The sequence below is a fragment of the Necator americanus genome, chromosome II, assembly GCF_031761385.1.
Source record: "Necator americanus strain Aroian chromosome II, whole genome shotgun sequence".
NCBI classification, from domain to species: Eukaryota; Metazoa; Nematoda; class Chromadorea; order Rhabditida; family Ancylostomatidae; genus Necator; species Necator americanus.
The window spans coordinates 13,870,542-13,889,452 of NC_087372.1; the positions used below are offsets into that span (position 1 = coordinate 13,870,542).

Sequence of the window (18,911 nt, forward strand, 5' to 3'; positions counted from 1 at the left end):
ACGCAATCATGACGCTGCCCTCATCATTAGGAACAAAAATTGAGGAAAAAAGAGCTGATATTGTTTAAACTGAAGCCAGGTATCGCTTTCTTAAAATTCGTCTCACAGTGTCATGTTATCGACTTTGTATCAAAAAGAAGTGTATCCTGCCAACAACTTCTCCATGGTGAACGTATCCATCGAGTCGTTGCTCACAAAATAAACCATCACAATTCACTTGATCTGACTGCATAAAATCATGAATGATATGTTAAAATGTGTCGAATTCTGACTTCCTGGAAATCAGCAGAAACCCACACTGTGACAACGGATCTGCGGTCTTTCACTATCTATTTCATGTTTAAATGCAATAGGCAGGAAATTCAGTTTCACAGCTTTCAAATACTCGCAAGCAAGTAACAAAAATGAGTAGAAAGAATGGGTGCCTATTCCTGGCAAATTTCCTGCTATTCATATATCTGCTGTCCATGTAAATTGCAGATTATGCGGAACCTGGTCCCGAGATGATCCCTACTTCTGAACTATGAACAGTCACAGACGGTTGTTCTGCAGAAACAGTAACAAAACCTCTCTTAGAGTTTACCCTGGGCATTTCTTGAACGACAAGATTAAAATTACAATAACAATCGGCGTTGAAGACCAGCCGTACTGCACTGATCCCACGACTCTTTATTTTTTGATATACTGATAGAAGTTTGAGTGGATTTGAAAACTATTTGACATGTAGGTCAATCATCTAGATCTTCTCTTTACAGAACATTCAGACATTCACTTTACGTGAAACAATCAAGTACTTCTGCTTCGCTGTGGTTTGTGTTGTCTCAGAACTCACGTTCATGAAAAGAAATCGTCCCGTCATCTTTAGCACTGGCAATGGCCCCAGAAAGTGAGGACAACAAATGGAAGAACAAGTGATTCAATTATTCCAAGAAAGAAGCAGCTTTGCCAACGGCCAATTAGACCTTTGCACGAAACACCAGCGACTCAGGCCAACTTTTTTTGCAAAAAAAAAATTGTTCCGCGTGTCTAATTTAGATAATTAATAATTAAATCGAGTGTAAGTAAATGGTGGATTGAAGGACTGTTTTCCTACCATTTTAAATAACAGCTCCACAAAGCTTTTCTTTAGTTCACCCATCCTCTTGTGTTCTACCTTACCAAAATCCCCAATCAAATATTTGTCGCTCTTCTTGAACTGAAAAGGACCAAAAAATTATGTAGAAATATCTATTATTGATAATGTATATATACGCGTGCGTATGTCTGCATGTATGATTGAAGGAATGAATGCATGTATGAAGAATATACGTGTGTATGTATGCATGTATACATTACATTTTTGCGTGTATTTACTCATACATACTTACATATATAAGTATATGTAACTATGTATGAGTAGGAGGAAGTTTGTCCCTGTCTGCATTTGCGTGCGTGCCTGCCTACCACAAAAACGTCTGTCAGACCACTCATTACTTAAGGAAAACTGCAGAGACGTTCAGTATCTAAACTCTATAGAGCATAAAAACCGTTCGGCTCACAAAACTTAGGTACGTAGATGGCCGGTCCCGCCGGCGGTATCAAGGTGAGCTTTCAGCAGTTCCATACGTACAGCGACCACATCACCCCATCTCGCTTGCAGCATCACTCGGATGTCCATCTGTCGTCGACTCTCCGCCCCTGCAGCTTCAGCCAGCACTGCCGAGACGGGGCAATGTGGACGTCGACTGTTCTCATAATGTGTCCTCCCATCTATGCTTCGCTTTCAATATTAATTCCGCTGGGTCGCGAAGACGAGACATTGTTCTTACGTTGGAGTTGAGAAGACTGGCTAGGAGTTGTCTGTGCCGCTTAAAGCTTAGAAGAACTCTGTGGGTAGCGAGCAGCTTTCTTGATGTGGCTGCAGTGCCTACCCATGTCTCTGCTGTAGAACAGAGCGCTGGATAAGGATAAAGGATGAAGTTTCTGGCGTTAATCCGCTTGAGATGCGTCCCACCTTCGCTTCTATTCAGAATCGTTTGATGTTTATGAACATGTAACTGACCTATACAATGACTTGCGGTGGCCAGCCGATGTGTCAAGTTAGTGTTGTTTTCATCCCAGACAAGTACCAATCTATCGACCCCTGAGGGATGAAAGGCTTGGTGAGCACTAGGGCGGATTTGAACCTCCGATTGATTATGCAGGGAGCGGAACTTCTAACCGCTACACTACACCCGCTCTAGAGCGCTTTAAGAACGGTCAAAGTGAGCAGATAGGCAAGGAGATCATGGTCCGTAGCTTTCCTGCTGGGTGAGAATGCTCTCATCCTTGCATTAAGTTCTCCCTTGGAGTTGTTTTCCATATTCATATAACGTCCAACGTAGACGAGAAGGCGGAGCTCCGAGAAGGGCATGCAGATCAGCGTTTGTGGCTACTGTCTTCGCGTTGCGTTAACGCAGTCTGAGACAGTCTCGATGGCGAGTCGTGCACGCATGGCTTTGGTCCAGAGTTGAAAACGTCTTAAGCAAACTAAGAATTGATCGAGATCTTACCGGTCGCCATACCATCTGAGGCGGGAAGGACAGTGTGCAAGAAACTGACACAATGTATATGCTAGAGTGGCAGGTAGACTTTTTTCCCCATGCTGGGCAGTCCTGCCATAGCGAGCTTAGCTTTCATATCAAGTCGTCGCCCAATCTATATGGATCAGGGAGCCACTTAGCGACATTTTGCCAAGATGGCGATGACTCTTGGCCGTGGTTGGTCTCAGCTAGGCCCCCAATTCCGAGAGAACTCGGAATGTTGGAGGTGTCGAACTCCTCCTTAGCTTGCGAGATCCTGCTAGAGGACGTACCTCCGCTTTGTATCGCAGTTCGAGCCCAGAGTTACATCCACGCCACCATGAGGCGGTAAACCGTTGCGGAGGTGGCTCACAATAATATACATATATCATCACTATTTCCCCTCTTAGCTCCTTTTGTTTTGAAAAATGGATAAAAAAGACCAAATATCACTCACAGTAATTATGAGTTTCGAGGTAGAATGCGCATCCTTTGTGAGAACAGGCAGTATCGAACTCAATACAGTTTTGTTTTTGTTGAAGTATGCAAGCAAGTGTGTCAAGTCAACATCTGTTTCCGTTTCATAATCATGCATTAACGGAAAATAGCCAAATCCCTGCAAAGACAGTAGGATTGGAGACCAGAAACTGTCTGCGAAGCGAACAAAAGTATGTAAACCAGAAAATGTCTACGAAGCGAACAAAAGTATGTAAACGAAGCCAGTCATGTTGCAGAGAAGTGTTTGTATTTCCTTTGTATCCAACTGCTAACTTTTGTGGTAAAAGTAATTAGCACTAAACATGGTCATAAGTGGCTTTTCAAATTTCACCTCCAAGGATCTCAAACCAAGGATTTCACTGCAAATTTTCTGGAAGTCAACGACATTTCGTAAGAAAAAACATCTTATTTCAACTAACCGATAAGAAAACCTTCTCCTTCTTACAATACTAAAATCGACGTTTTAAACGTGTTTGACAACGTTCTTCATTATCCAACTCAAGGATGTTAGATAGTTGGAAAAAGTACAAATTTCTACATTGGTTGGTCTCTTATATGAGCTTTTCCGATCAGAGCTACCCGGAATCACATCCTTCCTATGGAAATTACATGGCGCATTAAATTAAGAGAGTTTGAAGTACAGAGCAGTAGCAGCGGCCAACTTTTAAGTTTTCATATTACGAAGCTATTGGAAACAAATGTGACGCAAATGCAACAAAGAATAAGCAGCTTCGATCTGTTTTATCTCAAATCTGGATTATTATTCTAAGCCTGAATGATTTTTACAAATCTGGAGGATAACCCTTTTCGATTACCCCCAGCTCCATCTTCAGTACGACTTCTTCTTGGATTACTTGATTCACTTTGTTTGCTCTTGATGCCGTCCAAGGATAGTGTTGTAGGATGGGAATTTCACCATGTTATTTGCTTAGGGTAAACCCGTATTGTATACGACGCATGCCTGTATGACCACCCTGTTGTTTCCTCCTTATTTACATGTTTTGTGTTCCGGTTCAATAAAGATTCTCTTCTTCGGCTGTGTTGACAGCAACAACAGATAGCAAATTTGATGACTCCTTCCGCTCTAGGTTCCCCTACCCATTCTCCCAGCATCCTTGGCTGTCTTGTCCGTTTTGAATTAGACGTCCAATCTCTGGTAATCGTTGCTAAGTTGAAGCTCTTTTGGCTTGGGAAAAGGATATCACGCCGGCATTTCTCACCTTCTGCAGCAGGAGGATCACATGTCAACTCACAAGGAAGTATGTTAAAAAGAGTAGCTTCGCTGTATTAAACTCAGAATTCTATTGAGCCCTATTTTCTTGGATTTGTTTCATATCACGCACATCAGGTTTTCAATATCTCCTCGTTTTCACATACAAATAACGTTCAAATTCAAAATCTCAGATATCTTTGGCCTCCTTTTAACTTTACATAAAAGCTGTAAATTAATAAACTTTTAGTCGCAGAACAAAAAAGGAAGTGAGTCGAAAGGCAGAGAATTCAAAGATTTACGAAGAAATGATTAGTTAAAGATTAATTCTTCTAGTTCAAAAGTCAAAATGGGTTTGAATCCTGACCATAACCCGGGATGAGAGTATAGTACTTAGTTACTCTAAGCACTGAAACCTCTCGTGCGCAAAATTCTTCTATTTGGCCCACATTGAAATCGCATGTTAACTTTCTGAGATCCTGTCTTTAACAACAAGATCATCAAATCCTGACATATCCGGAAATAGAAATGAGACATGGATTGCCTCGCAAACCCAGACTTGTGCAAAGTTCTACCAACAATTGAACTAATAAATGGCGTATATGTATACCAGTCTGAACGACCAGCCGAAGCCGGACTTCACACCTTCTGTGGTGTTCGCTTTACTCCCCTTCACTGATCAATGAGAATTAATAGTAGTTTATTTCTCTGGAGTTAATTTTTTTGTGTTAATCTAACACTGCTTTCTTCCTCTTTTCCTTTTTCTTATTGCAAATAAAGGGATAGGTTTCATAGTTTTCTTTCTGAACGCGTCAGTTCTACACTTGGAGAATATTCAAACTTCAGCTTAAAACACTCCTTCGTTCTCAACATAATGTAGACACGATTTGAAAGTATTACTCGATGTATGGGTTTTCCTCTTATTTCTACCTAATACGTATCGCAGAATAATGTTTTAACATGAAGTGGCGTGGACGACATTATCGCACTGATAAATATAGCGTTCCACGTCAGATCATATAAAGCTATTCATAGCTTGCTACTATTTAAGCAGCTGTTTGCACTCCTGTTTCCTATTTCAGAGGAACGAAGGAGTCGTAGAGGTGAAAAGCAACGCGGAAACTGGATACGACTACGAAACGTTTGCAACGTCCCATTTACCTTCTGCAACATGCACACAAAGTTACTGCGCGATGCTTCTACACCATGACACAGGAATTCGACGCCGTGGAACCCGCCTCACCCCATTTTATGGATATCTGGCGCCAATCCTACAACACACACACACGTGACCGAATAAGCCCGTTTTTATATATCATGATACTCATCATCACAGTGGTTCTCATCACCATCTCTATGCAAGAAAAAGATTCAGCCGCATGATCAAAAAAGCAACACCTGTCATCGTTAACAAAAAAAGAGTGTCGTTATTTCAGATGTTAATAACTTCAATCGAAGAATAACAAAAATATTTACTTCAAGTCTTGCTAAAACGAAGTTGATGGGCCCTCCTTTGAATTCCCAATCTTGGTCACTTGATAAACACTTTTTGTATGTGTTCTTCATCGCATTAACTGACTTTGGGCTGAGTACTTCTTCAGAGACGAATAAAGCTGAATCATCAACTTTCAACCAGTTAATAAAAGAAGAATAATGAAGGATTATCTCTCCACTAACTATTGAGCAATTGCGAAGAGGTTATGGAAATCTTATTGCTATACATTCAGCATTGAAAAAAGACGAATACAAAAATAGCATTTGGATTTGAAATTTTTCTTTCATTTTGAAAATCATTTTGAGGGACTGGACTGAAATCTGCCTTCTTGTGGTGCTAGGCTTGCTGCCGCTAACTGGCATTTCCAAAATAACACCATAATCATTAGGGATATTGCTACAAAACTTTTTCTAAAAAATGCAATAGTTTAACCTAAATAGTTAATTTCAAAATCTTTCCCGACAAAATCATCACATCATCGCTCACTGCACGATGAAATCACATTTATTGTAGTCACTACTTGTCGACTCTTCGTCGCTTTCAGGAAGGTTTTATAGGCGAGTACTGAACACAAATAAATTCCATCAGAGCTGTGGACGTATGTGTAAAACATCAATATCAACGTCAGCTTCTTTCATTTTTCTCTCTCTGTTAAACCAGCCATGGAATCGCAATAGTGGCTGCTACTTTTATCCGCCTCGATGGCTTCACCTTGCAAATTGGAAAAAACCAATAGATAGAGACCAATACAGAGTTTAAAGGTGCTAGCAGCGTCGAAGAGTTGAGTGTCGAAAGGTTGGCGATTTTAGGTGGTAAGACAAAAAAAAACACATTGAGTGAAGAAATACAAGAAAGGAGACATTTCAGGGAAGTGAACTAAAAAGCTAAGGAAATACAGTTAGTCACATGGAATTTGGGAACCGAGTATTTATCAAAGGTCTGAAAACGGTTCGAGATTTCTGATACTATATATTTCCCATCGGGTGTGGCGCAGTCGGTTAGAGGTCCGTTGTAGCCACATGGTCGATGGTTCGAAACCGCCCTAATGCAAACCAAGCCTTTCATCTCTCCGGGGTCGATAAATTGGTACCAGACTTGTCTGGGAGGATAAAAACACTGACTTGATGATCGGCTGGCCCCCGCAAGTCATTGTATAGGCCAACACGCGTTCCAAAACCTCAACGATTACGAATTCCAATAAAACGCGTTGGTGCATCCCGCGTGGATTGATACGCCAGTGACTTTATCCTTTATATATTTCCCATCAATTTTTGCCTCTCTCCTTATTGTACCTCAATATAGTTCCAATAATTTGTTCGAATGAGATCTACATATGTCCAGTACTTGAGTAGCTAGCCTCCATGCTCTGAATTGGTCTGCAAACGGCATCCTCGTTTAGTTGCGTTACGAGTGCGTTATTGTGCCTTGTTTTTCTCTCAGTCTTGGCTTACATTGGGAAGAACTCAGCCACACTTCCTATCAGACTATCAGTGCTCCAGTTTTGATTGTAAAATTCATTTTTAACAGCAGGTACTAAACACTTTCGTCGAGCTCACCCTGAGCGTGTTTTTCCGTATAAAAATTTGAGAATGTCAAAGTTAATTCAATCCAGACTTCTTTTGATCTAAATAAACTTTAGTATGGTTATGGTCTCATCTCTAAGTCAGACGCCCACTAGACAGTGTTTCCTCGTTGGATGACCAGCGTTCGCCTGTCGTATGAGCTCCAGTATCGTTTCTGCTTGTTTCTGCCTTTTAATCGCTACAAGTTCAGGAAATGGCATCCTCTATTTTTGCCAGTCTCCAGACTACAAGTTGTATGCTATGTATACTCGCGGCGTTCTTTGGTACTACGAAAACAACTGTTCATAGTTGAAGGCATCCTTCTACTTGTTTCATCTCTTTCTATAGTTTTCGTCCTCCACATCCGTTTTTTTCCCTAGTCCTTTAGGCTTCGGCTATCGAACAGTTTTGCAGCTTTACTTTATTTCTTACGGAGTTCCTTCCTGAGAACATACATCATTTTATCGCTTGCAATACGTTTCTGTGAAAGTTTTTATCTAGGTGGTATGCTAGGTTTATGGTCATGAAATTGGGCCGTTCCAAGCAAAGGAACTTTTGAAATTTGATGAGTTGGATGGTAGAAGTTCGTAGGAGGAAGCCAGAGAGAAAAAAGTGCATGCGACATAGTTTTACACTAGTTTATGACTTCTAGTCATCGCCGCAAGCTTTGTTCCAGGGGTTGAAGCATTTAAAAAATAGCAGAATAAAGACAACTTGATATTTACAACCGTCGATGAAGCAGTCTGTTCACACATAGGATAAGTTAAATAATACTGAGCCAAGGAAAGAATGGAAAGCCCAGTTCGGATATAACATTAGTACAAATCATTTAATTAGCGTAGAAGCGTGAATAGGAATATTGTGAGCTTGAAGAACGAACAAGGCGTTTTGTGTCTCCGATGGAAAAGGGTTGCAGCAGTGAACGAACATTTGTGTTTGTTTCTTTCTTTTCGATCCAAAATAATGTGGGAGGAGCAGAAAGCAAGTTAAAGATTGTAACATGTATCGATCAACAAATTCTTTTATCTCCTCGAACACTTACGAACACCCCGTGACAGAAACGATGAAAAAATCAAAACGACGAGAACGACGAAAATCAGCACAGTAACAAATGAAAACTTCCACAGTTATTAGGATATTCGTGTTTCTCCAATTTTGTAATGCCCTAGTTAAGAAGAAAGTTTGTTCTTCAAAACTTTTGCATTTTTTGCATTTTTCTTTCGTTTCATGATTTCCACTACTCCAACATATTGAAGTACTGCAAAGAGTCGAATAATTGCATTCGAACATTTTCAAATGAATAAAGGATAATAGGATAAAGTATCTGGCGTTAATGAATCCGCTTGGGATACGCCGCCGCGTCTACTTCAACTCGGAATCGTTTGAGGTTTCCGAATGCGTAACTAGCTTGTACAATAACTCGCGGGGGTTACCCTATGTATCAAGTAAGTGCTTTTATCCTCCCAGAGTCTGGTAGCAATTTATCAACCGCACATAGATGAAGGTCTTGGTTGTCACTAGGGGGGAATCGAACCCTTATATCGATCACTCTGCATCCACAGCGTAACCTTTCTCCGACAGTGCTACGCCGCCCCTCCGATTGAATAGATACTGAGGTATTCGACTGCTCGAATATCTTTATATCTATTCATTCGAACACGTAACGATACGATGCTAGTTTATGCTCATCTCTATGAGGAGTTAACGAAGCCAGACATATATGAGTTTCTGTATACATCGATTACGAAATTTTTGTTAGTTTATTATATCATTAATTCATTTTTCGCCCAAAGGTGATGTCTTTGTGGGAAATCCTCTCTGACAAGTATTAATTTCACCAATTCCCTGCCCTTCCCTGCCACATTCCTTTCGTCTGCGCAGAAGACCCGAACAGTTGCTTATAGCGCTGCTTTTGCCAGTTGGATAGGATTAACACCACTGGTTCAGGAACTGTAGTGTTTCATCGACTTAATTGGATTTCTTGTATATATACTTACAATCAGAATCACTGCTGTGTTTCAGAATGTAAGTGTGCTTTGTGCTAATACGTCATTTTCTAAAGGTTCTCAAACTTTCTTGGGAACCTATAATCATTTTGATGCCGCGATCAATAGTTTGTGAGTAACTTAGTCTTCACATTAATAATTATGTTGTTGTAAAAATATGAGTTTTTTGAAAAGAACTCTTGTAAACTCGTGGAGAACTTCACAAGTAAAATAAGCTTTTCCTACCTTCCAAAATTGACCTTAATTTCTCCCTATTGTTCTGCAATTGTGTTTCTGCATACGTAAAAGTGGTTTCTTCTCTTTCTCCTATCCATTTTCCACATGCGAATTGATAAAAGTCTTGGCAAGGGTCCACCTAAAAAGACTTTCTCTTCCAGTGTTCTCAACAGACGTAGTGCTTGGAGTGAACTCTAAGATGTACAAGGAACTAAGTTAAGAACATACGTTATAATAACAATAACGTTACATAAGTTAAGAAAACTAATTCTTGTTTTGGTTTCGTAGAAAAATTTACATGGATATCCTTCTGAAATTAACAATTGAGCATATGCTCCTCTTCACAATTTTGGAGATTAAGAATATTGAATTTAACAATAGACAATGATTTCTGAACTGATAAGATTCTAAAATGGTCTCCCACTAAAGAAAAGCAATGCCTGCAGGATATGATTTCACAGCTCAGTGTTCTCAAATATCATATTTGCATCAAGAAAAGGTAAATCAGAAGAAGAGTTGAAAACGATACACCCGCGAAAAACTTCATAATCAGCTACAGTTTAAATTGCTACAATGTTGAACATGACTAATCTCAGTGAATCTGTTGTAATCGCATGAAGAGAAAAGGCTGAAGTCTCTGCAGACCTTTCTTACTAGAAGCAACTATCGGCGATTCGAGTGTAATAGTGACCTTTCACAACGGCACTACACCCATCACTTATTTCATATCAATCAAAGAAATTCCTTTTGTTAAGCGTATGCTACTGCGATCAAAAAGCAGTGATCATTTTCAATTTCAAACTCTAGGCTTTATCCAAGTGCATAAGTTTTTTTTTCCGTTATGTTTGCACAACCTTTACTAATATTTGTGTCAAATTTCATAACAGGAGCGTCAGTCCTTAATGAGTTGCACTTGCTGACGTTTGCCTTTAAAAGTCCATTCTTTGATTTTTTACAATGAGTAAAAAAATGTCAGCAAAGAAGTGACATTAAATTTTGTTTTCAAAATGTTTTTTCAGCCTTCCAAACGTCGAAAATGCTGGAAAAGGCACTTGCTGACAATTGTCTTTGTTTTTTTTTTTTTTTTTTGGGGGGGATTGTTTTTTTTGGGGGTGTTGTTTTTTTTTTTTTTTTTTTTTTTCCCCCCCCTTTTTTTCAAAATTTTTCCTTTTGTTGAGCCTTCGTCGTTCCCCTGGGCTCTCAGCTGGTCCATCCGCGCAACGAATGCATCACCCTTTGTCGTTGGCAGTCCCCCTTGAGGGAGTTTAGCATCTCTTGGGATCTACTCTAGCGTACTTTTGGTCCATCTATCGTCAATTCTTCACATAATGTGACCGGTCCATCTATGCTTTACTTTCGGTATATATTCCGCTGGGTTGCGAAGACGGGATTTTCTTCTTAAGTCGGAGCTGCAAAAGCCAGCTAGGTGCTGTGTGCGCCGCTTAAACTTCAAAAGGCATCTTTCGAGGGTTCAGTTTGTAGTAAGTAGCTTCCTGGACGTGGCAGCGGTGTCAGTACACGTCTCTGCTACGTAAGAGAGCGCTGGAAGAACTGCCGAGTCAAACAGATGGGCACAAAGATATTGGTCTGTCAGTTGATCCGTAGCTTCCCTGACGGGTGCGAGTGCTGTCCACGCTGCTCTCATTCTTCTATTCAGTTCTTCCTTCGAGCCATGTTGATAGATATGTATTGATGTTGATAGAACACCCGAGCAATACGTATAACGAAGTTTTCACGATTTGGGAGCCCTCAAGTTGTACTCCTCCGTCCTCGCAGTAGGCGTTCTTTCTGAAATGTCTTCTTTGAGTTTAGTCGCAATCATATTCTCTTCCCTGCTTCGTTCAATTGGTTGAGCACCGTTTGTGCTTCATTGGTATTCCTCGAAAAAAGAACGATGTCGTCTGCAAAACGAAGGTTTGTGAGAAGTCTTCCATCAACGCGTATGCCCCTTTCTTCCCAAGGGAGTGACTTCATTATCCACTGCAAAGCATCCGCGATATAGTATCGTCTTGTCGCTGCTTCCAGAATCTTCTTCTGCCTGTATTTCGAAAGATCCTCCTGCAATGCTTTTCTGCAGCTAGTGTTTGCTACCAACGGCTCAATGTGCCATGCATTCGGATCAATCTTCAAAGTCTTTCTTCTTTCCAACAATTCCTTGGTGGTCTTCGAAATTCGCTCCAAGTTAGTCGTGCGCAGCTTCGAGGCGCACTCAGCACAGGCTCGTAGTCCTCTGAGCAGCTTCTCGCAGTCCACGTTTGCGCCCTTCTCGATGTGCCAGTCACTTTGGGATAAAGAGTCCTCGAATACGTAATCGTCGATACCAGGGAATGGCTGTTGTAAAATCGTCCATTCTCGATTATAAACCCTGTACCTTGTCAATTATAGACCTTGCAACATCACAAAAATTTCGATTAGCCCGATTCAATCGATTTTAGAAGGTTATTCGGGCCTCAGACGCTTCGCATCAAGTTTGTTTTCTTTTTTTGTCGTTTATCTTGTTCGAAAAAGAGCGAGTGAAAAATTGGTTTCTGACTACTAGAACGTCATCAAACTCATTATTACGGAAGATGAGATGGGGATCTACGCAGTTTGTTCGAAGGCACCTGGTCAATGAACGCAATTTCGTGCCAAATGAGAGTTGAAGCCGTAGAAGAAACATGTCAAAACCAATCAAAAATCAAGGATATGTTGAAAGTTTTCTTCGTCTAGCACTGTGTTGTCCACTATGAATTCCTTCTGCCTGCTGAAACTGTCAATAAGGGATACTACTTGAGCTTTATGAGTCGCTTGAGTGAAGCAACACTTTTCAACGGGATAGATCTGTGAGCAAATAACTTCTGGTTTCTCCATCCGCCGTCTCACAAGGCTTTGGTTCTTTGCGACTTTTCAACAAAAATTCCACTCATATCGATCCACAGTGACTCAATTGCCTGATGTGTCTTCGTCTGACTCTGTTTTCGAAATGCAAAAAACTTCGTGATCATCGTTTTAACTCGATTGAGAAGGTTAAAGTGACATCGCAATAGGTTCTCAAGACCATCCCAGAAATCAAGCATAGCTAACCTTTCAAAAATTGGAGGAAATATTGTATTCGTGTAAGTGTAGTGCTGCCGAAAGTGATTATTTTGAACGAAATGAGATAATTTTTAGTAATAATTTTGAATTAGATAAATAAGATAGTAAGAGTAGAACAATCTAGTTTGATTTGAAAAGTTATTTTAATTTTTGATCACAGTAGTTTTTTGAATCAGAAATACAACAAAAGCTCATTATCTAGCTCTTGTTCCTTAGTTATGTACAGGAATTACCTTTCTTACTGGCATCGCTCACAACTGCTTGGTATTTATAAACCGTCTATTCAAAGACTTGCGGGATAAATGGATGTGAACGAATCAAGTCACTGTTTCTACTTACTCAGAGAAATATGATGCCAAGTTATCGTCCTCATCGAGATTGAAGGCTCCATTGGCTGTAGTGCAATGTCCAACCAATGAGCATGCAGCCGGACCTCTCCTGTTCAACACCTGCCCATACCAAGTAATCATTATGTAGAAGTTAAGGCATTGGCTACACCGTCTACGGTGATGTCGAAACTCGACTATAAGCAGGAGAAGGCTCAGAATGTGGTCCAGCCATATTTGACTTGACAATTCCAAAATTCTGACATGATAAGGAAATTGGCGAGGAGTTGGGTGTGATTTACCATGAGTGAACCATCATCAACATCCTTCTCAGTCTTCTGAAGACGGCTTGATTATCTCGACTAATCGCTTGGTTACTTGATCTAGCGGCGCTAGTAATTCTCCCATTTGTCCCATTGCACACCAGAGCTGCTCAACAGCTCTTTCTTTCAAAAGAATCACGTGCACGGTTCACATAATTTTACATTCTTTGGCAAATGTGACAGTGTCTCCTATCTTCAACGGCTGACGTAGGACAGAACATTGATTCCCTTCTCTCACTTAAAGCTGGATATTCCTAGCATCACTCTTTCTTTGAGAGTTTACTAAAGCAGGGCACACTTTCTTCCTTCTTGCGAAATTTTCGGGTTTCTAAAACAAAGGCTGAAGTAAGAGGAAAGGAAGTAAAAAAGAAGCAAGTACGGAGCTCTGTGTTCCTAGTGCTCTTCACTAGGTGCTCCTAGTAAATAAAGTGTACAAAATCCGCTCATTTCCTCTTCATCATATTAATTTTTCGACCTAGATATAGACAGACAAAACATCAGGAAAGTTCTGTCAAGTGTAAATAAAGAATGAATAAAAGACCCTCTCGTTTGTCATAAACATTGATATTAAGCTGGAGTCCAATATTTTCAGACGATTCGTCGAATTTGTCAGCATTAATTTTGCTTAGCTGATGTTTGGTTAGGAGAAGGATATTATCACTGAAACAAAGATGGTGCGCAGTCAGTTTCAACCATCACCCTTGTGCTACCCTCTTTCAACACTCGTACTGTCGCCCATGAGCAGTAGATTATTTTTGACGTGGACTGTGTGCATTAAAGACCCCTTCGCTTTGTTTGATATTCTTTCAAAACTGAGGGGAATTACTCCTTGTTTGTAGTTTGTAGCTGAAGAACAACAAGCAGACTGAGCGATGTTTTCCAGTGTCACTCGGATTCTTCTTTTACATAAACACGGTTTTGTGGAAGATTCTTCATGTGTTCAGAACTTATCCAGCCGTGTCCTGTCCTGTCCCAGCACAACAAAAACAAAAAATCCGTCGGCACGGTCTCTGGCCGGAGTTAGAGATCCATAAGTCTTCAGAAGAAGCTCGAAGGACCGTTATCGACTCTTTGATTGCGTCATAAAGGATTCACCACATCGCCTTGTTTGACGTTCGTTATGCATTTACATACAAGCTGAAAATGATATTCTGGCAAAATTTGGACTTCTGAACTGCTGCGTGGAAGAACGATTGAAAAACTAGTAACGTTGTGTTAATCCACATTCAATCATAGAGACTCACACTGTAGTTGATTGCAGCATTCAAAAGTTCGCTAAGTGAGGTATATCCACGGGATCTTTCAATTTCAATTGCATTTTTCCGACAAAGGTCGCTACTAAATCCTTCATAAACAAGGACCAACAAGATATGGCAGAGAATATATCTGAAACATTCTATTTTCCTCTTTCTCAGTTGTAGGGTGACATGACTCTACAGCTACGCGTTTTCTGGTTCACGGAATGCGAAATTTTCACTATAATTTCGCGCACCACCTTTAGCAGACTTCCATGAGTCCTTGTCATGCATCGAAATGCCGAAATCCAGTTTTAAAAAAAAGTGAGTTTTGTTCTGTACTAAACCTGAGCACTCTCAGCTCCGTTCTTAGCAGTTGTCTCAGAAACACATCAGTAAAGAAAGCGCGGTCAGGAGAATAGAAATTACTGCACCGTTCTTGCATAAAATTGAACGAAATACATATGCGCTGGTTGGGTCATTGAAAGGGCTTTTGAAGAAGAGTATGATGTTGGAGTACGACCAAGAGATTCCCATACAATGTGCCGCCGCGCATTCAAGAGGCGAATAAACAATCGACATTTGCACCCGCGTTGCTCCTAATAGCGGCATAATCGTTACAGTAGCAGAGTTGTGCTGAATCTCGCTGATGACACGGCCACAGCACCTTCCCCGCATATTTCGCAGCGTCTGTTGCTCTTACAATGCATTTTTTTGCCGCATCAGCAGGTCTTACGGTGGTGGAACAAAAAAGGAAAGTCAGGCACTTCTTTTTGCACATTCAGCTAAGTAAAACTGGCATCCAGCGCCTGACGAGGTGAGATTAATGCCTCGCATAAATGCATTGTACCGTATCCCGAAGGTACAAAAGCATTTTCTCTTCATTAATACACCTAACCTGTCATAATCAGTTTATGCAGAGGATAGACAGAAACGAAGAAAGAAAGTAGAAAGGAGCTTGAAGAATATATAGAAATTTATAAGGGGCAATGTCTATTTAATTCTCTTTAATTCCATTAGGGTCGGGTGTGGTGAGGTCGGTTAGAGGTCCGTTGTAGCCACACGGTCGAGGGTTCGAAACCGCCCTAGTGCAAACAAAGCCTTTCATCCCTCCGGGGTCGATAAATTGGTACCAGACTTTTCCGGGAGGATAAAAACACTGACTTGATCATCGGCTGGCCCCCGCAAGTCATTGTATAGGCCAACACGCGTTCCAAAACCTCAACGATTACGAATTCCAGTAAAACGTGTTGGCGCATCCCAGTCACTGGCGTATCAAGTGGATTGATACGCCAGTGACTTTTATCCTTTCAATTCCATTAGGTTAAGTCCTGTGAAGAGATAGCATATTAGAAAATGCTGCGTGAATTCGCTTTTCACTCCTTTCTATCCAAGAATTGCAGTTTCCAACTCCTCTCCGCAACACGAACATGGCGCGGCGATGATTCGAGGGAAGTAGTGAGGCGAGTTTAGGTGATCCAAGGTGGTCGGTGAACCTGCCTAGCTGGTGGAGCCACAGCGATAAATACGCGGAGGCGAGCGGCTCTGAAAGCAGGTCAGTAATGGTCAGCAGATTTTCGCGGGTACCTTTTGTCCCGCATCTGTATGATGTTTGGTTTCTCTTGGTAACAGATAATGTTCTTTGCGTTATTTGCATGTGTATCGGACGACATGACTAAATTGCATGTACTGCGTGTCCTGCTAAAGTGCGAGAAACGCTCTACAAATCTAGAAAACAGACAGATCAAGAGCACCAAACTTCCCTGTTTGCACAGCGAAGCAATCCTCTACACCCAAAAGTCCCAAATCTACTTTACAATTCAGGAACCCTGCTCCGTCTAGTTATTGCAGCTACGATGCTAACCAACGGTTGCGAGAATGATAGAAGTTGCTGTCCTGCAGAAACCACTTTCTGCGTCACGCTATCATAACATTTCATAACTTTCATTACGGTATCTATTGATTGCATAACTGGTAGCACGTTCCAGCGTTGTCAACACTGCGTGAGAATAACAGCGAACGACAAATCGTAAATGCTCTACCACTTCCATCTCTCCTTTGAAATGGAGCCACCACTTCTTAAAAAGAGAAATAAGTAGGGAAATTTTGACGGAGACGGACTCCACTATATGATATCATCAACTGGAGTTAGAGACAGTCTGAGAATACTCGGAACGAGAGAAGGCAGTTTAACGGGTATCGTTGGCGACGTAGTAACATTTCAAAGGCAAGCATCGATCCATTTCTAAACCATACCATATCTTCCTCCATTCAAGTGCTTTTCCAGACACATTTCTTTTTTAGCAACAGAGCTAAACAGGTCGGCAATGAAATTTAAAAAGCTTTCGAAGGCAACCCAGAAGTTTACTCCTCTTCGCTTTTCCTACGGTTACTAGCGGCAAAGAGTACTCAGAAAAATGAATAATATCTCAGATATCATAAGAAGAGCAAAGGTTAGTCCAAGCCTTCTACTTCACTACTAAATACTTTTGGTATATCTCACCTTCCGGAACTGGCCATATGTGGATGAATGAACCTTACTATGCCAATTGCCACTGGGTAAAAGGAATGGTGCTGAATTTCGGATGAAGTGAACAAGAATGAAAGGACTCAACAAAACTAAGATACTAAGTTATCATGGTAAATAAAAATGGATCAATGTGCCATGTGTGCGCATGTGAAACAAAATTTAAGAAAGCAGGGAGGCCGGCCCAATGGCGTCAAAGATTTGTCTCAGCCCCTTAAAGTGGTACAAAAAAAAACGATGCTAAAGGACGGCTCCCGCCGTCTCAGCGCATTTTACCGCTTCCGGTCAAACAAGTGCGTCGGCGTCAGAAAGCAATAAAAGAGAATAAAAGGTGAGACTGGTCCATTTACACATTTGAAATATCTATAGTATACTTAAAGTCGTCTATGTACAGTCACTGAATAAATATGTGTGAAGATCTATATATTGTTGTTATTGCAACACAATATTGCTATTGGTACAATTCCAAAACATTTCAATCTTCAATTCTACTCAGCTGTTTTTCGGGAAGATCGAAAAAATTAATGATAGAAGGTTCTATTTTGGTAGCTAGTGGATGTATGACATCTTCAAATAACAATGGAAAGTGAGGAATTTGTGTACTCTCATCAATGCTGAGGTCCACAATATGTAACAACTGTACTAACGTCATACTTTGGAAACGCAATACGCATTCTAAATAATAAGAATGAGAAAAACAGAGGCATTTGAAATTTGTATAAGAACGTAAAAAATAAATACCTGTTGTCCGACATTGAGACTTCCAATAAGGAGATGAAGAGAAGAGATTCTGATATGCGTCGAAAATGTAGAAATGTGGAAGATACAAGTTAGAAATGAAGGAAACCGTCAGTTTCCTCCGCTTCTATGTTTCTCAGGTTGACAACAACGTGGGTCATTAGATTAATATTTTCGTGAGAAAGCGCATTATTTCAAGACTTTCGACGTGAAGATGCAAACCTCACCGACATCACCAATGCTAGAGTCCGTATTTGTTCGCATGTGATTTCCCTACATTTGAAACGTTAAGGCATTGGAACCAAGAATTGGGCATGGAAACGACAATGGAAAAGGTGAAACTAGAAATTATAAACACAGAAATGACAGAAAAATGATCTGAGAGTTTCTTTTCAAGTGACGTATAAAGTGAATAATAAGGACAGCATTAATTGATCACTCTAGGGATGGAACTACGTGTTCAACTCTAACTCGAGGTCCATTAATGAAAGTATAGATTACACAATCATTTGTGGGTATTGCCCCATGTAGTAAGTCAATGTTTTTAGTACATATTCCCAGACAATTTTGCTACCAATTTATCTATCCCGTGGGAAACGGTTGGTTGGCTCCAGCCGCTGGTTTCGCATTCGCATCCTTCGCAGAAGATTCTCGATAACAATTTTACTGAGTTTTGTAGCTGACATCACATTAAGCAGCATGAACTCCCTTTTGAGATATTTTTAGATTTGTTTATTTTATCTCTTTCTCTGCTTCTTGTGATTGTATTCTTTTTTCCTTCTTCATTGGTTTAGTGAGCCTTTTCTGCAGTTATCGAATCAAAAAGTCTCTTTTCAAGGTCACGGATAACTTTTGGTGCATCCTTCTGACTTACTCTGAAGTGCAACCAAAGACGTTTGAGTTGAATTTGATATTAAAGCAGAAAAACATTTTGGTAATTTGGGGATTAAATTATGTTTTGAGATGTAATTGTTCATTACGTAGAATGAAATCTTTGCGAAAAGTGAGTTTTACTCTCTACCGAAAGAATTAAACTCAAAATGAAAAATCAAAAATCAAAAATGCGAATGAACTCCGACTGCATCACCTCGGAACGCAAACAGAGGCAGAATCGTTAACCAAGTGTTCTCAACTGAAGAAACCTTCTGTTTTGGCATCAC

At 40.5% G+C, this 18,911-nt stretch overlaps 1 protein-coding gene across 2 annotated transcripts in view; it reads right to left on the reverse strand.

Moving 5' to 3' along the window:
- RB195_017763 (uncharacterized protein) overlaps window positions 1-18,911 on the reverse strand; it is a gene marked incomplete at both ends in the record, with an annotated part of 49,153 nt that overhangs the window by 28,772 nt on the left and 1,470 nt on the right. The window contains 6 exons of one of the 2 annotated variants that reach the window (XM_064184898.1): window positions 1,094-1,195; window positions 2,998-3,156; window positions 5,725-5,861; window positions 9,537-9,666; window positions 14,496-14,637; window positions 16,990-17,006. In XM_064184898.1, coding sequence (XP_064040778.1) covers window positions 1,094-1,195; window positions 2,998-3,156; window positions 5,725-5,861; window positions 9,537-9,666; window positions 14,496-14,637; window positions 16,990-17,006 — 687 coding nt within the window. Of the gene's footprint in view, window positions 1-1,093; window positions 1,196-2,997; window positions 3,157-5,724; window positions 5,862-9,536; window positions 9,667-14,495; window positions 14,638-16,989; window positions 17,007-18,911 lie in introns of those variants that run through there. The other variant, XM_064184897.1, reaches the window with a different exon arrangement.